This window comes from Mytilus galloprovincialis, chromosome 1 (genome assembly GCF_965363235.1).
Source record: "Mytilus galloprovincialis chromosome 1, xbMytGall1.hap1.1, whole genome shotgun sequence".
Lineage (NCBI taxonomy): Eukaryota > Metazoa > Mollusca > Bivalvia > Mytilida > Mytilidae > Mytilus > Mytilus galloprovincialis.
In genome coordinates this window covers 54,493,961-54,509,846 of record NC_134838.1, presented here as the reverse complement: position 1 = coordinate 54,509,846, position 15,886 = coordinate 54,493,961, and the positions used below count along the sequence as shown (strand labels likewise).

The 15,886-nt window shown below is 32.9% G+C and overlaps 1 protein-coding gene across 1 annotated transcript; it reads left to right on the top strand.

Annotated features, from left to right (window-relative positions):
* The first annotated feature begins 1,206 nt into the window (after positions 1–1,206).
* On the top strand, positions 1,207–12,153 carry LOC143078932 (uncharacterized). Its single transcript, XM_076254010.1, has 6 exons — positions 1,207–1,388; positions 3,813–3,882; positions 5,146–5,247; positions 5,699–5,783; positions 6,402–6,608; positions 8,654–12,153. The coding sequence occupies exons 1-6, from the start codon at positions 1,222–1,224 to the stop codon at positions 9,547–9,549; spliced, it is 1,527 nt and encodes a 508-aa protein (XP_076110125.1). The 5' UTR covers positions 1,207–1,221; the 3' UTR covers positions 9,550–12,153.
* The last annotated feature ends 3,733 nt before the right edge of the window (positions 12,154–15,886 follow it).

Here is a 15,886-nt window from a genome sequence, read left to right as displayed (position 1 = left end):
TCACACATGTCAAGGTTTTGTTGTTTTGCACTATGTGAATTTGATTATGATGTCTTAGCGTCAAACAAGAGACTAAAATAAATCATCTATAATCGATGTGCATGTACTCTTCCACTTTTTTTTTATAACAAGAACAACACTGAGAATGTCACTATATGGTTGAACCCCCCTTTTTTTGGACGATCAATGCATTTGAATGGGAACATGTAGTTGGACCCCCACTTTTTTTGTCCTGGGATAGGAACCCCCTTTTGAGAACGGCTGGATTCGCCCCTGTTTCCGACTACCTGGTCGAGTATTTTTTTTAAAAAGGGGGGGGGGATTTCGCTCATTTGTCAGTGTATCATCGGATTATTTATTGCCCCACATGATATTCTTTCTCAATTTTTATACGAAAATTGAACCAGTAATTCCGAAATACCCACAGTAAAGTATTAATGTGCCCATTACAAATGATAAAACATTCCTTATGGAGGTAAATCCAGAAATAAAAGCTCTTTTAAAATCGCGAAATCCGGCGTCGCTGAGCCCTGACCCCCAGGTTACCCGGCATCCAGAATATTGTACATCCACGCATGAAATTTGATATGCTATGCGATCTTATTCACTTGAAACATGGCTATAATGACTTCGGTTGTTTTATTTTTGTATAGTGATGAATATAAATAAAGGGGGGGGGGGGTAATTAAATTGGCTTAAAGTATATATCAATTTCATGTTTGCACGGAAAATAAAGCTAAGAAAAAGTATTTTATTTAAAAAAAAAATAGGTACCCAAATTGAGGCAACACTATAGATTTTAACAACATACATGTACTTGATGATCACTTGATTGATTAGTCCCAGATTGATTGAAAATTAAAAAAAACACAAGTACAGCTAGACTCACAATATTAGTTTAGTAAATGATCTATGTCTACACATTGCACGAACGTCACATTTTTATAATTCACACACATGTTGATACATCTGAGCTATGTTGGAAAAAAATCAATGATTAATTTTGGTGCATGTGTTCCGACATAAATGTTTTTATTTGTGGACATTATCCCAACCATTTCAACTAGTTTACTAAAAATCAAACTAAATTACAATCTGAGCTTTTTAAAATTATATTTCTTTATAATCTCGACCGCTGGGCAGATTTGTTCGAAGGAGGAGCTTAATAAATGCCAACGTGACTTCAATCAGAAATAGCCCAACGTCACATGCATACATTTTATGACACGTGAGATGTGCTGTGGTCTTTATTTACAAAAGTTGGAACTGCAGCTGTTTGACGTTATTGTGTCTAATGTAAACAAAATGAATACATGTGAAAATTCAATGTCTGATTCTTTCATGGACGAACATGCAGCAAAGAGAATAAAACTAGAGATTGCAGAAAGGTAAGATGTTATTTAGATTTGTTTTGATTTTTACGAGGCCATGTAACAAAACGTGTTAACACGCATGTTTTATTTGTTTGATGAATTTCTAATTACTTAAAAGACTCTGAAGAAAATTGAAGTAAAGTATAAATGCATACGTTTTAAAACTATAAGATTTATATGTTTTCAACCAAATATCGATAAAAATGTGATTTTTCGAGACTGAAAACTGGCACGTGTCTGTACACCTGGGAAGTGAGAGGTGCTCGAAGGGATATTTTGAAGAAGTGGAAACAATATTTGACAGTTGTATGGTACCCTAGTATGCAATAATGAAGGGTGCAAACTAGAATGATGCTACTCAAAATTTTAGATTTGAATGCAAGCATAATTGTGATATTCAGGATTAGAACTGTGGAAGTTGACAACACCCCAAACCTCGATTTTAATTATAACCAACTTATTTTTTTGAAGTTCTAGGTTTGGGATCAGTCATTCAGAAGTATTATACTAACCTGTTTGGGATACACAGGAACGTATATATTATATATACTGTTCCCAGGATAAATATACAGTGCAAAACATGATTTTTTTGCAAAAATATTGACAAGTGTATCATCACAGTATGGCAGGGGACTATTCATAAAACTAAGAAAATAGTCTCCAGCTTTTGGTGAGCAAAGTACACTTCCAAAAAATATAATAATTTTTTTAGATTGATTTCTTTGAAAACCATCATCATTGTCACAAGCTGCATTCATATATGTACAATAATATAGGGTTATTGCATGAATATTGGGGAATATTGTCCTGAGTAGAATTTTATATTCCACGAGCTTGCGAGTGCAATATATATATGTTCTACGAGGGACAATTATCCCAAATATTCATGCAATAACTCTTTAATTGTATAGCAATATAATATTTGAAAGTAAAAATTGGTTTAAACTAAGATTTTGTCGTTGATGACATCATGAATTTAGAAGATTTATTGTACTAGTGCAATAATCGAATTTATTGCACGCTAACTTATAGTTACTTTCTGTGGGAAATATTATATTGCTTTGCAATAATATACTATTCCTAGAACTGATACTACACCAGCAAGGCTAACCAAGCTCTAAGAATCTTACGTGTCCATTGGAAAATTCAAAATTAAAAACTTAGAAAGTTTTTTTTACCATCTTATTTGTTTAACTACAAACAATTTGATTTTGACTTTCTTTACCATGTTAACCATAATAAAGTTTTAATTCAAAATTAAATATATATTATAAGCAATATTTTTACCACTATTCTAATCTTCTTCTTGTTTCCCATATATATATATATTTTCAACATTTGCACCAAAAATATCTGTATAAACTGTATGTACATGTAGATTATATACAATCCTCATGTATGTAGTCCCCATGCCCTAATACAATGTAACTTTCTCAATGAATATAAAAAAAGAAGATGTGGTATGATTGTCAATGAGACAACTCTCAACAAGAGACCAAAATAACACAGAAATTAACAACTTGTTAATTCAAGATAACTTCTGGCAAATATTTTACCTCCATGAGTAGGATTTTCTTGGTGTGTTGAAGACCCTTTGGTGACTATGGGCTGTTTTCTGGGCCTACTTCGATTCGTCCAACTCGGGTTAGTAGAGTCTATCGAGTTTACTCGACTGACAACCGAACCCCCCGAGTTTGACCTTTTGAACCTACCCGAGTTAACTCGACATCAACCCTTGGTTGGGGCAGGTTTAGTTGAGTTTCAAGATGGCGTCAAGTAGTTGCAACAAATAAAAGTGATACAAATAAACTGGCATTTGACAAAATACAGCCGAAGAATAAGGCTGACAAGGGGAATTTATTATTGCATGTATTTCGGAATCAGCCAATATTGTTCATGTGTATATTTGGCAAATCTCTTCAACTTTATTTGATCTTTTATAACATTTTTGATTCGAGCGTCACTGATGAGCCTATTGTAGACAAAACGTGTGTCTGGCGTAAATATTAAATTTTATCCCTCGTATCTATGATGAGTTTTATTATCAGCTGTCGGTGGTTAGAAATAAAATAGAAATTAATTGTTTTTCTTTGAACGATTTTCAAGTTTTCAATTTTTTTTTAACACGCTAACAAAATATTTTTCAAAAGCAAACAGGATCAGGACTTTTCTTTGTGAATCACTATGTATTTTTTTTTTTAATGCTCAGCAAAAAAACTTTTTTTTCACCTCCATTATAATAGTCAACTCGATGGAAGAGTTTTGACTTCGATTCGGAACGGTTGCGCACATGCGCATTTGCACTGACCTTTCAACTAGAGTTAACCCGAGTTGGACGAATCGAAGTAGGCCCTGCACTCTTGTCAGGTTGTTGTCTCTTTTACACATTCTCAATTTTACTATATAAAGGCTAAAGCGTGACTTTTTTTTTTTTTACAGGCCTTTGAATTTTGCAATATCACCAGAAGAATTGGAGATGCAGTCTATAAAAAAGGCTAAACTACCAAGGGTAAGTTTTGAATACTATCTTGTCTGTCATAAACTTGAGTTATTATAAGCATGCAGGCCATTCATTAAGAGGCGGTACCCGGTACTTTTACCCTCCTATGCTACTGATAAGTACCGCCTGGATTCAGGAATTTTTATATAAGATGTTCATTGAATACATTGTAAAGTACCACCTACAAATAGGAATGTACCGGTCAACATGAAAGATAATGAAACCCCTGAGCATGAGAATGCTGAACAAGTTGACCGGTGTGTCAACTTTTAGATGACACTGACACTAAATTGATTTTGTTTAGGATGGAAAACAATTCATGACACAAAAATTCCTGCATGCACTTGAGGTGTAATGCCACCAAATCATGGTACAAACATGTACGTCACATCCGGTTGTACACTGTATACGAAAGTAGGTCGAAAAAAATATTCCCTTGAATTTGACAGTTGTAGGTAATTAATTCTACATTTTATTGCAGTAAAACCATTTCTGTGTCATAAACATATGTCTTTGGTATTTCAAAACACCATTATTTTTTATTTGGGATTTCTATAGAAAATTTTGTAATCTTGAGGTTACATGGTGACTAAACCTTATACAGAGATAAAATAAGGGGAACAATTTGATTGGTTAACTTCCAATAATGGTTATATTCTTATACAATGTATGCAATGAAATGTTGTGTGAATTTTTTTCTATAGAACTGGACAGGATAAAACTTGACTCATGCCAAGTATTTCTTTATTTGAAACAAAAAGATAAATTCTGCACATTTTTTTGAAAAGTGCAAATTTAACAAAGACTAATAGGGGAAAATCAATGGTGGTATTACACCTTGACAAGTTACAACAACCCAACATGGTTTGAACTCTTTTATTTCAGTTTTTAATTATTATCGTATTTGTGTGAATTGAACACACACGTTTGGTAAGACAATTACAAGACAGTTGCACAGACTCATTATCCTGATCGCTGCCGATTGGCTCTCTCTCACAGAGAGCAGGCGACGCGGCCAATAATCATAAGGAGTTCAAGCCCTCGTGTGGGAGAAAATATGACACAGAAAGGGCTTGAATTATTCGAGTTAGTTTTTATCAGAAAATCACATTTATACCCGACACAAAGCAAAAGCTCTCACTGCAAAACCAAGTTTGTTTCTTTTTAAAAAAAGTTCAGTTGTTGATAGTAAACATGTATATAACCTTAAATGGAACAAAAATGCAGAACCATTTTGTTTATGGTTTTATAACTTGTAATTTGTTTTTATAGGATCCAATGTCGCACAGAATCATAGAGAAGAGGCGAAGAGATCGAATGAATAATTGCTTAGCAGAACTCAGTCGACTTATCCCACCAAGCTACTTGAAACAGGTAAAATACTTAAAACAAAATGGATATTTCAACTTTGTTTACTGAATACTTATAATTAAAGAGGGAGAAGGGTATTGCATGGTGTATAAATCTGTGATAAAAATAGATTAAATTTGAAACGTCAATATTAAACAAAGGTAGATAACTCAAATTTATAATTTGCCTAGTTAGATAAAGTAATCTTTGACTTTCAGTGCTCACAACCTTTTTGATTCTGATTTAATTTTTGAGAATTGAGGTTGAATATTTTATCTTGAGTGTGAATATAGGTTTGATAGGTGAAGGGCCTAGGAGAACCTCATATTTGAGCCTTCACTTCATATATACAAATGTCTTATTGAATTTTCTGTAATCCTAAAAAAATTGACATTTTTAATTTTAGATATATAAATTTATCCATCATGTCAATAGTAAATTGCCAAAAAATATCATAATTACCTCTATATTTCAGGGTCAAGGTCGTATCGAGAAGACAGAGATAATAGAAATGGCATCAAAGCTTATACGAAACCTGTTGAACTTGCATAATTTCAGAGGTATGAAACATTATAACAGTTAAGGTATTGAAATATATAGGTAAAAGGAGCTGAAATATTTTCACCAAAAAATGAAATACTTCCTCTCATTAATTATACTTCCATGAAATAGGATTTGAATATTCTAGTTACATTTAATTCTATAAAATGATTTAACTAAGTACTGTAAATTCAGAGATTATTGTGATGGACAAAAAAGGGAGATTGATAATTGTGATTTCATGAAATTCTGCATACAGATATATAAGTATCAGATATCAGTATGTGAGTTCTAATTACTGCCATACTTAGTTACATTGACATATGATGTTAGTACTGTCAAACCAAGATCAAACAAACGTCACAATTGTATAGCCAAATTAGTTTTATCAATTTAAAGAATAAAGTTCATAGTGAGGTTTCACCACTAAACAACTGGGCCCAGAAATTTCATTATAACCATGTTTTATTGTAGCAGGTTTGATTTTAACTTGTTACATTTGTCCTTTTTGTATCATTTTTCGCAAACATCCGAGAGGCTAGAAGCAACTTGTTTCATATGATCATGATGATAATTATCCTTTAAACATCATCACTCATACAAAAATGTATTCAGTTATTGTATTGATATAATTGTAGAAATGATGGCGAAAGAGTTACCACCGGATGGTGGGGGTTCCAATCCATGTTGTCAGGAAAAGTTTTACATGGGATATAAGGAATGTCAGGAGGAGATACTACATCAATTAATCGACACAGAAGGGCTGGACCCTAAAGATGCTTTCTATCAGAGAATGACAAACTTTTTAGACCAGAGCAGTAAGAAATTTCTCCGGATATCAACAGGTAGGAATTGTTCTTATTTGTATAGCGACATGACATGTTGTTTATATTTAACTCATCTTGAACAAAGGGTCAGTGTAAGCTTTGCCATCTCTAGATTTCTTTTGTCTTTTTCTTAGGCCACACCAATTTAATTCCTTGTTTGACGGACCTGCCTACACATATTTTTTTCAAAACAGATTTTTTTTATATTCACGCTTCCCGCATCCGGAAATGTAATTATGTCCATTTCCTGCAACATTTTTTTGTAAATGATATAAAAAGATATCAACATTTGTTTTTAAAATCACAGTCTAAACCTGTTTATAATGATTTTAAACCTATAAGCACCCCACCACACTTTAAATATCTGTGAGAATATTTGTTTCAGCATGAAACCAATTTATCCAAAGGGAGTGCTCCGATATAAATATGTAACAGGGGAAATACCTGTAAAGAACAAAACGTTGGTTAATCTTGATAAAACAATTGTTATGGGAAGAAGAAAGGGTTTTTGACATTTGTAAACAGTGACTCTATCCTCTTTACCCATATCGATGCACCATTTATGTCTGACAAATGTTTCAACAGTTAGTTTAAAATATCTTGTCCATTGAATACTGAACCAATCAAAAGTTTTCTTTCCAGTTTTTTGCATTAAAGGATGTGCTTGTCTTGGATTTATTTAATATCTTTATTTTCAGCAGATAGAAGTTGACATTCATGACATTAAAGATTTGAAAAAATATTTTTTTTATTAACAAATATCTTGTTTTACATTTTGTAATTCTCTACTAATACAGTACTAGTTGTTTTCAGGGTGCATTTTGTTTTTTCAAGGTAATGCATCTATTTCTTTTAAAATCATAGATCTGTGCTCTGTAATGAGCCTTAACAGGCAACAGTAACACTGTTTCACAGATGCACATGAAACACAATGATGATTTTAATGTTTCTCTTGTTATATTTGTGTGACGTGTGGAATAACTGTATTAACAGGCTATTGTCTATAATGTTTGGATTGATTGTAAGTAATTTAAACATATCTTTGACTTTTACTTGAACTAATAGACTTCTAAGTCTATGTAGTTGTGATGTGTTTGAGTTCAGATTAGAACTAGACTTCATTTAATTACTTATTTTCTTTATGTGATACCGTCGTGACAATAGTCTGTTATACAGTGTACATGTTACTGAGTGTAGAAACTAATACTCTATATTCCATATTAGTTGTGACTTCTTCTTCACAGTCTTAGGCATAGCTGAAAGTCATTAAGAAAATTTCATGACCAGTTGTTCTGTAGTTTATCTGAATATCTTTACAGATATTCATAAATAGGGTGAGCCATTTAAAAACAGGTGATGCAATTTTCAAAATAATCTTCGGTTATGTTTAAGATTGGTTGAACAGTCGATAAGTACTGGTCCAGTACTAGTTTTTGCACTACAGCTATGCATGATGAATGTTTTATCTTGTAACTTAAATGGTTTTGTCATTGGATGTTACCTGAATTGTTTTGAAAAGATGATTTTCAGGTTATGACCTGTATACTTTATGTCTGAAGAAAATGAAACAACTTTGTACAACCTTATCATCAATGATCATCAACAAGGTTTTGAAATGTCATAATTGAATATTGTCTTAATCAATCTGTGTTCATTGTCTAATTCTTGATTTTTCTAGGAGATTTTGGTGAGTTTTGAATGAATGTTGTGAATCCAATTTTGCTTCCCAACAAATACGATTATGTACATGTTTTTATATTTATATAAAAATTATGTAGTATATTTTATTACTTAGTAAGCACATTTGTAATAACTTTTTAATTAGGTTTTTTGTTTGGTGTAAAAAATTAATGAACTAGCTTCTAATTATTTGATAATTTTTGATACTTATTTTAAAAGTGTTGCTAATTATGAATAACAAGAGATGTGTATATCTCCTATGTACACAAACTGTTAGCTCTAGTCGACTCTCGGAATGTAATGTACATGTAAGTAAAGTTTTTTCTCTCAACTTGCATTTACCATAGTACAATAATTTCATGTTAGTTGTTTTTCTATTGTAGTAAAATCTACATCTGATGTCCAAGATGTAAAGCCTGACGATTCCTTGACGTCAGAAGCTGCTATTTCAAATTTTAACTCACAGAGCAATGGTCAAGTGCTGCAAGGCATGGGAATTTCTGAAAACAACATGGCCATGATAAAGCAAGATGAACATCTTTGTACCTTATTGAAGCCAACAGAACAAACATCCAGTCAAACATCAGGATACTGTAGTTCTAGTAATCAGTCATTGTCAGATGGTAGCTTATCATGCATCACACTGCAGTCTGTCCAGAGAGACACAGCAGAGAAAGATGAATGTAATGAGTCAAGAGGCAGTTCATGCTCCAGTGACCAGAATTCATCAGAAGGTAGTAATGGACACAAGGTTGATTATCACAAGTCACATGCTTATAAATTTAAGCACAATATCACAAAACGGTTTTCTCAAGAAAGACATCCTTATCATCACAAAAGTGATAGATCTTCGGATTCAATGGAAGATGAAAATGATCAAGGAAAGCAAAAATCAATCGGCTGTAGAACTTCAAGTTTTGGCACTGAATATAGTCGATATTTAGGATCTGAAAATAGTTCTACGAACAGTTATTGTGAGAAAAACAAAGTTCCACGATATCAGAATGACTTTGGCAGTGATGGACGTTTTGATTCAAAACAGGTGCCTTTACCCGCCTTTGTACTTCATCCTCTTGGAACACATTATGTTCCAGTGACAATTCATCCTACACATTTCAAAAATGTGTTTAAAGATGAAACAAATACTAAAGCATCCTCAGCATATCATCCCATTAGTATCCCTGTGAACTTTTGTGGCCCGACTGTTTCCATACATACACAGGTAGAACAACAGCTCCTACATGCCTCAGAAGGACAGAAGGAAGTAAAAATGCATTGAAAATTCAAAGAAAATGTTTTGAAATAGAAAATTTAAAGATATTTATGCATACAAAACAATTCTGACAAAAAAATAATTTTAATGTTTTTTTACGATATGACTTTGTCATGTTTGTTGTTAAGAAAATATTTTTTTGTGAAACAGGATTTCATTTTTATGATGTAGAATTGTTGATACTTAATAAATCTGAAGTGATGGAATAGTGTTAATGTTTCCATGCTCAACCTAAAGTTTTTATCTTTATTTTTGTTTAATTTTTGATAAAAAAAAGAAAATGAAAGCAATTATATGGTTGTTATTTGTTTTAATTTCAAACATACAGTAAATTTTATTTGAAGAATTTTTATTGTTTTTGTTTTGTTTCTATTGTCATGATTGTTATGTGGAATTGTGTTCAGTTTAAAAGTTTAAAAAAAATTTTGTTGTTATCAAATTTAGTCTTTGTTATTTTTTTTGTAAAGATCTATAGCTAAGATTTTGACAGTTTATTTTGAAGAAAAAAAATGAAATGTTAATTTTTAAAGCCTCTGAATAAAATTTAATCATAATCAGTAATGACATTTAGACATTTCAGCATTTGCACTCTTTATTTTTCGAGTAGAGAGAGATATATCATCAGTGTACATATGTATTTATTATGAACAGATAAGAAGTTATAAAATGTTGTTTGTTTTATGACTTTTTGCAGTATTGGTGCATTGAATAGATTATTTTTCTATTTACCATGTTTACTTATCTTGTTTTAATGTAGATATTGTGGCACTAATCTGTTGTTGAACATATTTTGTTTACAAGCAATAATGAATATCAAAATAATTTAAATTTTTTTAAAAATCCTTCTTCTTTTTTAAACTCCTAAAAAATGTACCTTGCAACATGTGCAATGGGCTGTATATCGTGATGCACCTGTCAGGTTGTCCGCTTAACTCCAAGTTTGGTTTCCTGATAAGTAAAATGCCCCTTTAATAAATCGCTTAAAAATTTAAATAATGTCATAAGGGATAAATTACAGTTCCAAATCATTTGTAATGGTTCTGACATTTATCTTTCAAGAGTTATGCGTCATAGTCAATTTAAAGGAGTTTCACAAACTTCCAGATGATAATGATAATACTGCTTGACCAATACTGCCTGACATTTACTGTTGAAAAGTTATGCCCTTGTTTGATTTGAAAATAAGGTTTTCTTTTGTTTCTGGATTGGAAAGAGTTATCAAGAGTATTGCCCCTTAGTAACCTTTACCTTTAAAAAACTTTTTTCTTTGCACCAAAGTGATAAAGTACTAATTGACAAAATCTCTCTAGATTTCAACCCAGTGTCGTAAAACATAAGATACAGGCCATGTTTGATAAGAAAGATGTTTTGAGAATTTACATTTAAAGATTTATTTTGCAAGTGGGGGTATCTATGAATTCTAAATCACTAACTTAAAGATATATTTTTATATGAAAGAGTGAAAACTAGACAAAACAGTACCTTGCTGTAATATCTTGCTGTAGAGGCAATGTAATATTTCATCAATTATGCAAATCAAGAAGTTGTATTATATTCAAAGTTGTTAAAAGCAGTGAGATTAGGAATTACTCTAAAATTTTCATTTCATAATCTAAAGTATTCTAGGACATACTGTCAAAGGCATACACCATAATGTTGGCTAACAAAATCTTAAACTATTCCACCAAATATGTGATATTATTTAAGATTTCAGAGTTTTAAATTCTAAAATGGCAAATAATTATAATGTTTAAGTTTCTATTTTATTGTGTATAGTGCATATTATGTAATATTAATAAGAGATTATGATAGGACCTATGATCAAATAATTGTAGGATTACACTTCAATATAGGGTAAATAAACTCATTATAGACAGGGGTGGATCCAGCCATTTTAAAAAGGGGGGTTCCAACTATATGTCCCCATTCAAATGCCTTGATCGGCCCAAAAAGGGGGGGTCCAACCCCCGGACCCCCCCCCCCCCCCCCCTGGATCCGCCAATGATAGATATAAGGACTAAATTTATTGTTTTCTTAATTTGTCTGCATAATAATGAAATGTTGCTTTGTCTTTTCTATAAGTCAGTGAATAATGCTATATATTTATATGGGCTGTTCTAGATTTATCACATGGGCAGTTATACAGCAATCAAATAACAAAGTGTAAGTGGTAGCATTTTCTTTGGAAATTTGTAAGAATTTAAAGTAAAATTCAAATTCAAATTATGGATGGTTGGGGTAATGACTTTTTTATGAGCAAGGGACATATATATTGCTATCTACTAAGACATGTATTTCAGTTTAGCTTAATTTAACAAACATAAAAGTATCAAAGTGTTGAGAAATCTTTATTAAGAAACACACGTTAGATGAATTCTGAAACAGGATATGCATAAAGTTGAGTTAGTTCACAAACATATTACATGTGTACTACGTTTAGTGAAATAAAAATTTAAAATGAGATGCTGTGACCTACTAGCTTAACATGTATTATTGTTACATTTTGTTGTTTGAAGGGTGATTATTGTTATTGTTTTGTATAGTTTGTTACATTTATTAAATTGTTTGTTTTGAAAGAACATTGTAATAAAATATAGTGAATACACTGCATACTTAATTTAGTTATAATGCCATATGTTGCTGCTTGTTATTATAAATTGTAATGGCTTGGAAATAAATTCAGAAGCAATTTAAGACTAGCCAGTCAAAAGAATTTTTGCTCTATTCCTGATTTGGAAAGTTGGAAATTAATCTATTAGTTGTAAAAAGGTAGAGGAGTTATGGGTTTTGATTATGAATTATCAATATTAACATGATTAACCCTTTGCCTTGAGTTAGATAGACATGTTTAGCAGATGAGGAAATGTGCTTTTAATTTTATATAGGCACATGTCATCCCCTTGGACACACTTGGAATCTAAGGCAATTAGTTTTTGAATATTATTGAGGATGTATCAAATACCACTTTAAAATCTTGATTGGCAGCATTCAGATCTGATGTGAGAAATATTACACTTAAGCTTACTACCACAAGACAACAGGGATTGAAGTCATAAAACTTTGATCAGTGCTTGGAGCACAAAAATCATGTTCAAAACAAGAAATCCAACATTTTGATTGGTTGATTTTGGAGTATGAGTACAAAAAACTGCCTCAATTTGTTTAGTAAGGTCTTTTTCTTGGATACCATAAGCAATAAGTGCACTATATTTGGTGTATGTTATGGTTGTAAGTTGTAAAGGTGTGTCTGGCATTGTTTATTTGTCCCTCACCTCAAGAGTGCACACACTGAAATGTCGCGCTTTCTTTACAAACCATTGATATTATGTTGATAGTCCTAAATAGAAAGCTTTCTTACAAATATTACATAGACTTAACATGATCCAAGGAAATGAGGTCATGGTCATATAAACCTCACAAGGTAGACATGTGCAGCCTACAATCCTTCCTTAAAACAAATAAAATTGACCAATTGCTTATAGTTTAAAACAAGAATGTGTCCTTAGTACACGGATGCCCCACTCGCAATATCAATTTCCATGTGCAGTGGACCATGAAATTGGAGTCAAAACTTTAATTTGGCATTCAAATTAAAAAGAGCATATCATAGGGAACATGTGTACTAAGTTTCAAGTTGATTAGACTTAAACGTCATCAAAAACTACCTTGACCAAAAACTTTAACCTGAACCATTTTCCGTGTTCAGTGGACCATGAAACAGGGATCAAAACTATAATTTGGCATTAAAATTAGAAAGATCATATCATGGGGAACATGTTTAATAAGTGTCAAGTTGATTGGACTTCAACTTCATCAAAAACTATCTTGACCAAAAACTTTTAACCTGAAGCGGGACAGACGGACGAACGAACAGACATAATGCCCTCTACTATCGTAGGTGGGGCACAAAAAACAGACCTAAATACATAAACTTAAAACTGAGCAATGAACCATTAACAAGAGGTCAAGGTCAAATAAAACCTAAAAGAGACTGACATGTACATCAATAAATATTTTCATACACCAAATATAGTATTAAAAAAAAAGACCAAACTCAAAAACTTCTTTGACCACTGAACCATGAAAATGAAGTCAAGGTCTGATGACACCTGCCAATTGGACATGTACAACTTATAATCATTCCATACACCAAATATAGTAGACCTATTGCATATAGTATAAGAAAAACAGACCAAAACACAAAAACGTATCTATAACCACTGAACCATGAAATTGAGGTCAAGGTCAGATGACACCTGTCAGTTGACATCTACACCTTACAATACTTCCATACACCAATATACTAGACCTATTGGTTATAGTATCTGAGATATCGACTTGAACACCAAAACTTAACCTTGTTCACTGGTTCTTGAAATAAGGTCTAGGTCAAGTGAAAACTGTGTGACAGCATGAGGACCTTGCAAGATACACACATACCAAATATAGTTATCCTATTACTCATAATAAGAGAGAAATTAACATTACAAAAAATCTTAACTCTTTTTCAAGTAGTCACTGAACCATGAAAATGAGGTCAAGGACAATCGACATGTGACAGACAGACAGATATAAGGCATCTATTTACAAATTATGAAGCATCCAGGTTTTCACCTAAAATATAAAGCTTTTAAAAAGTGAGCTAACACCGCTGCCGCCGATCACTATCCCTATGTCGATCTGTCTGCAACAATGACAATTATGTGAACAATCACAGGTCGCAATACTTCCTTCAACAATAAACAAACCAATACCGAATTGTAAGCTGTAAATGGCTGTGATGACAAAATGTTAAACAATTTAATTAAAAAAGAACACCAAAAGCCTGAATTATGCTACAATGATGAACATACAACAAAAATTGACAGATAGAAACAAATGTCAACCACGTGCACTTGCTTACAGGTAACTGGCGTGGGACTAGCGTCTACAGGCTTGGTTTGTCATGTTAAAAAATTGACCAATATCTACAGGCTCGTTGTGTCATGTTTGACTTGGGACAAGCATTTACATGACTAGTTAATTATGTATGGTATGGGATAATCATCAACAGATTTGGTTTGTCGTGTGCTTTGAAGTAATTAAACTTTCGAGTCAGTTTTTTTGTACTCATATTATACTCCCAAATCAAACAAACAAAATGTTGAATTTCATGTTTCTAGCATGATTTTTGTGCTCCAAGCACTCAAGCAAATTTTTTTTTTACTTCAACTTGGTTTATCGTGTCAGGAATGGGACCAGCATCAACAGGATTGATTTTGTTATGTTTAGTATTGGACCATCTACTAGAGGCTTTGTTTGTCATGGAACCTGCACCTACAGGCTTGGTTTGTTATGTTTGGCATTGGATCAGCATATACAAATTACTGACATGGGACTGACGTCTACAGGCTTGGTTTCATGTCTGTCTGGCATGAGACCAGTATGATCCATCTACAGGCTTGGTTTGTCATGTATTTCTGGCATGGAACCAGCATCTACAGGCTTGGCTTGTCATGTTTGGCATTGGATAAGCAAATACAGACCAGGTTTATCATAGATATAAGAAGATGTGGTATGAGTGTATGGAATGGGACAAACATATATACAGGCTTGGTTTGTCATGTTTGGCATTAGATCAGCATCAAAAGGCTTGGTTTGGTTTGTCATGGGATTAACATCTACATGCTTGGTTTGCAATGTCTGGAATGGGACCAGCGTCTATATGCTTGGTTTGTCATGTCTGAAATGGGACCATCAACTACAGGCTTGGTTTATAATGTCTGAAATGGGACCAAAATCTACATGCTTGGTTTGCCATGTAAGCAATGGGACCATCATCTACAGGCTTGGTTTGTCGTGTCTGAAATGAGACCAGCATCTACATGCTTGGTTTGCAATGTCTGGAATGGGACCAGCGTCTACAGGCTTGGTTTGTCATGTCTGAAATGGGACCATCATCTACAGACTTGGTTTATAATGTCTGAAATGGGACCAAAATCTACATGCTTGGTTTGCCATGTAAGCAATGAGACCATCATCTACATCTACTGGAGGCTTAGTTTTGTCATGAAAGCTGCATCGATCTACAGGCTTGGTTTGTCATTGGATCAGTATATACAACTTACTGACATGGGACTAGTGTCTACAGGCTTGGTTTGTCATCTCTGTCTGGCATGGGACAAACATCTACAGATTTGGTTTGTCATGTTTGGCATTGGATAAGGCAGCAACCATTTGATTTTCTGGGGGGGGGGGGGGGGGGGCTATGGTTTTTTTTGGAAAAAAAAGTTTGTTTCCAGTTTTTGGAGAAAAAAATAATTTGTTTTTGATTCTGAGAAAAAAAAATTGTTTGTTTCACCCT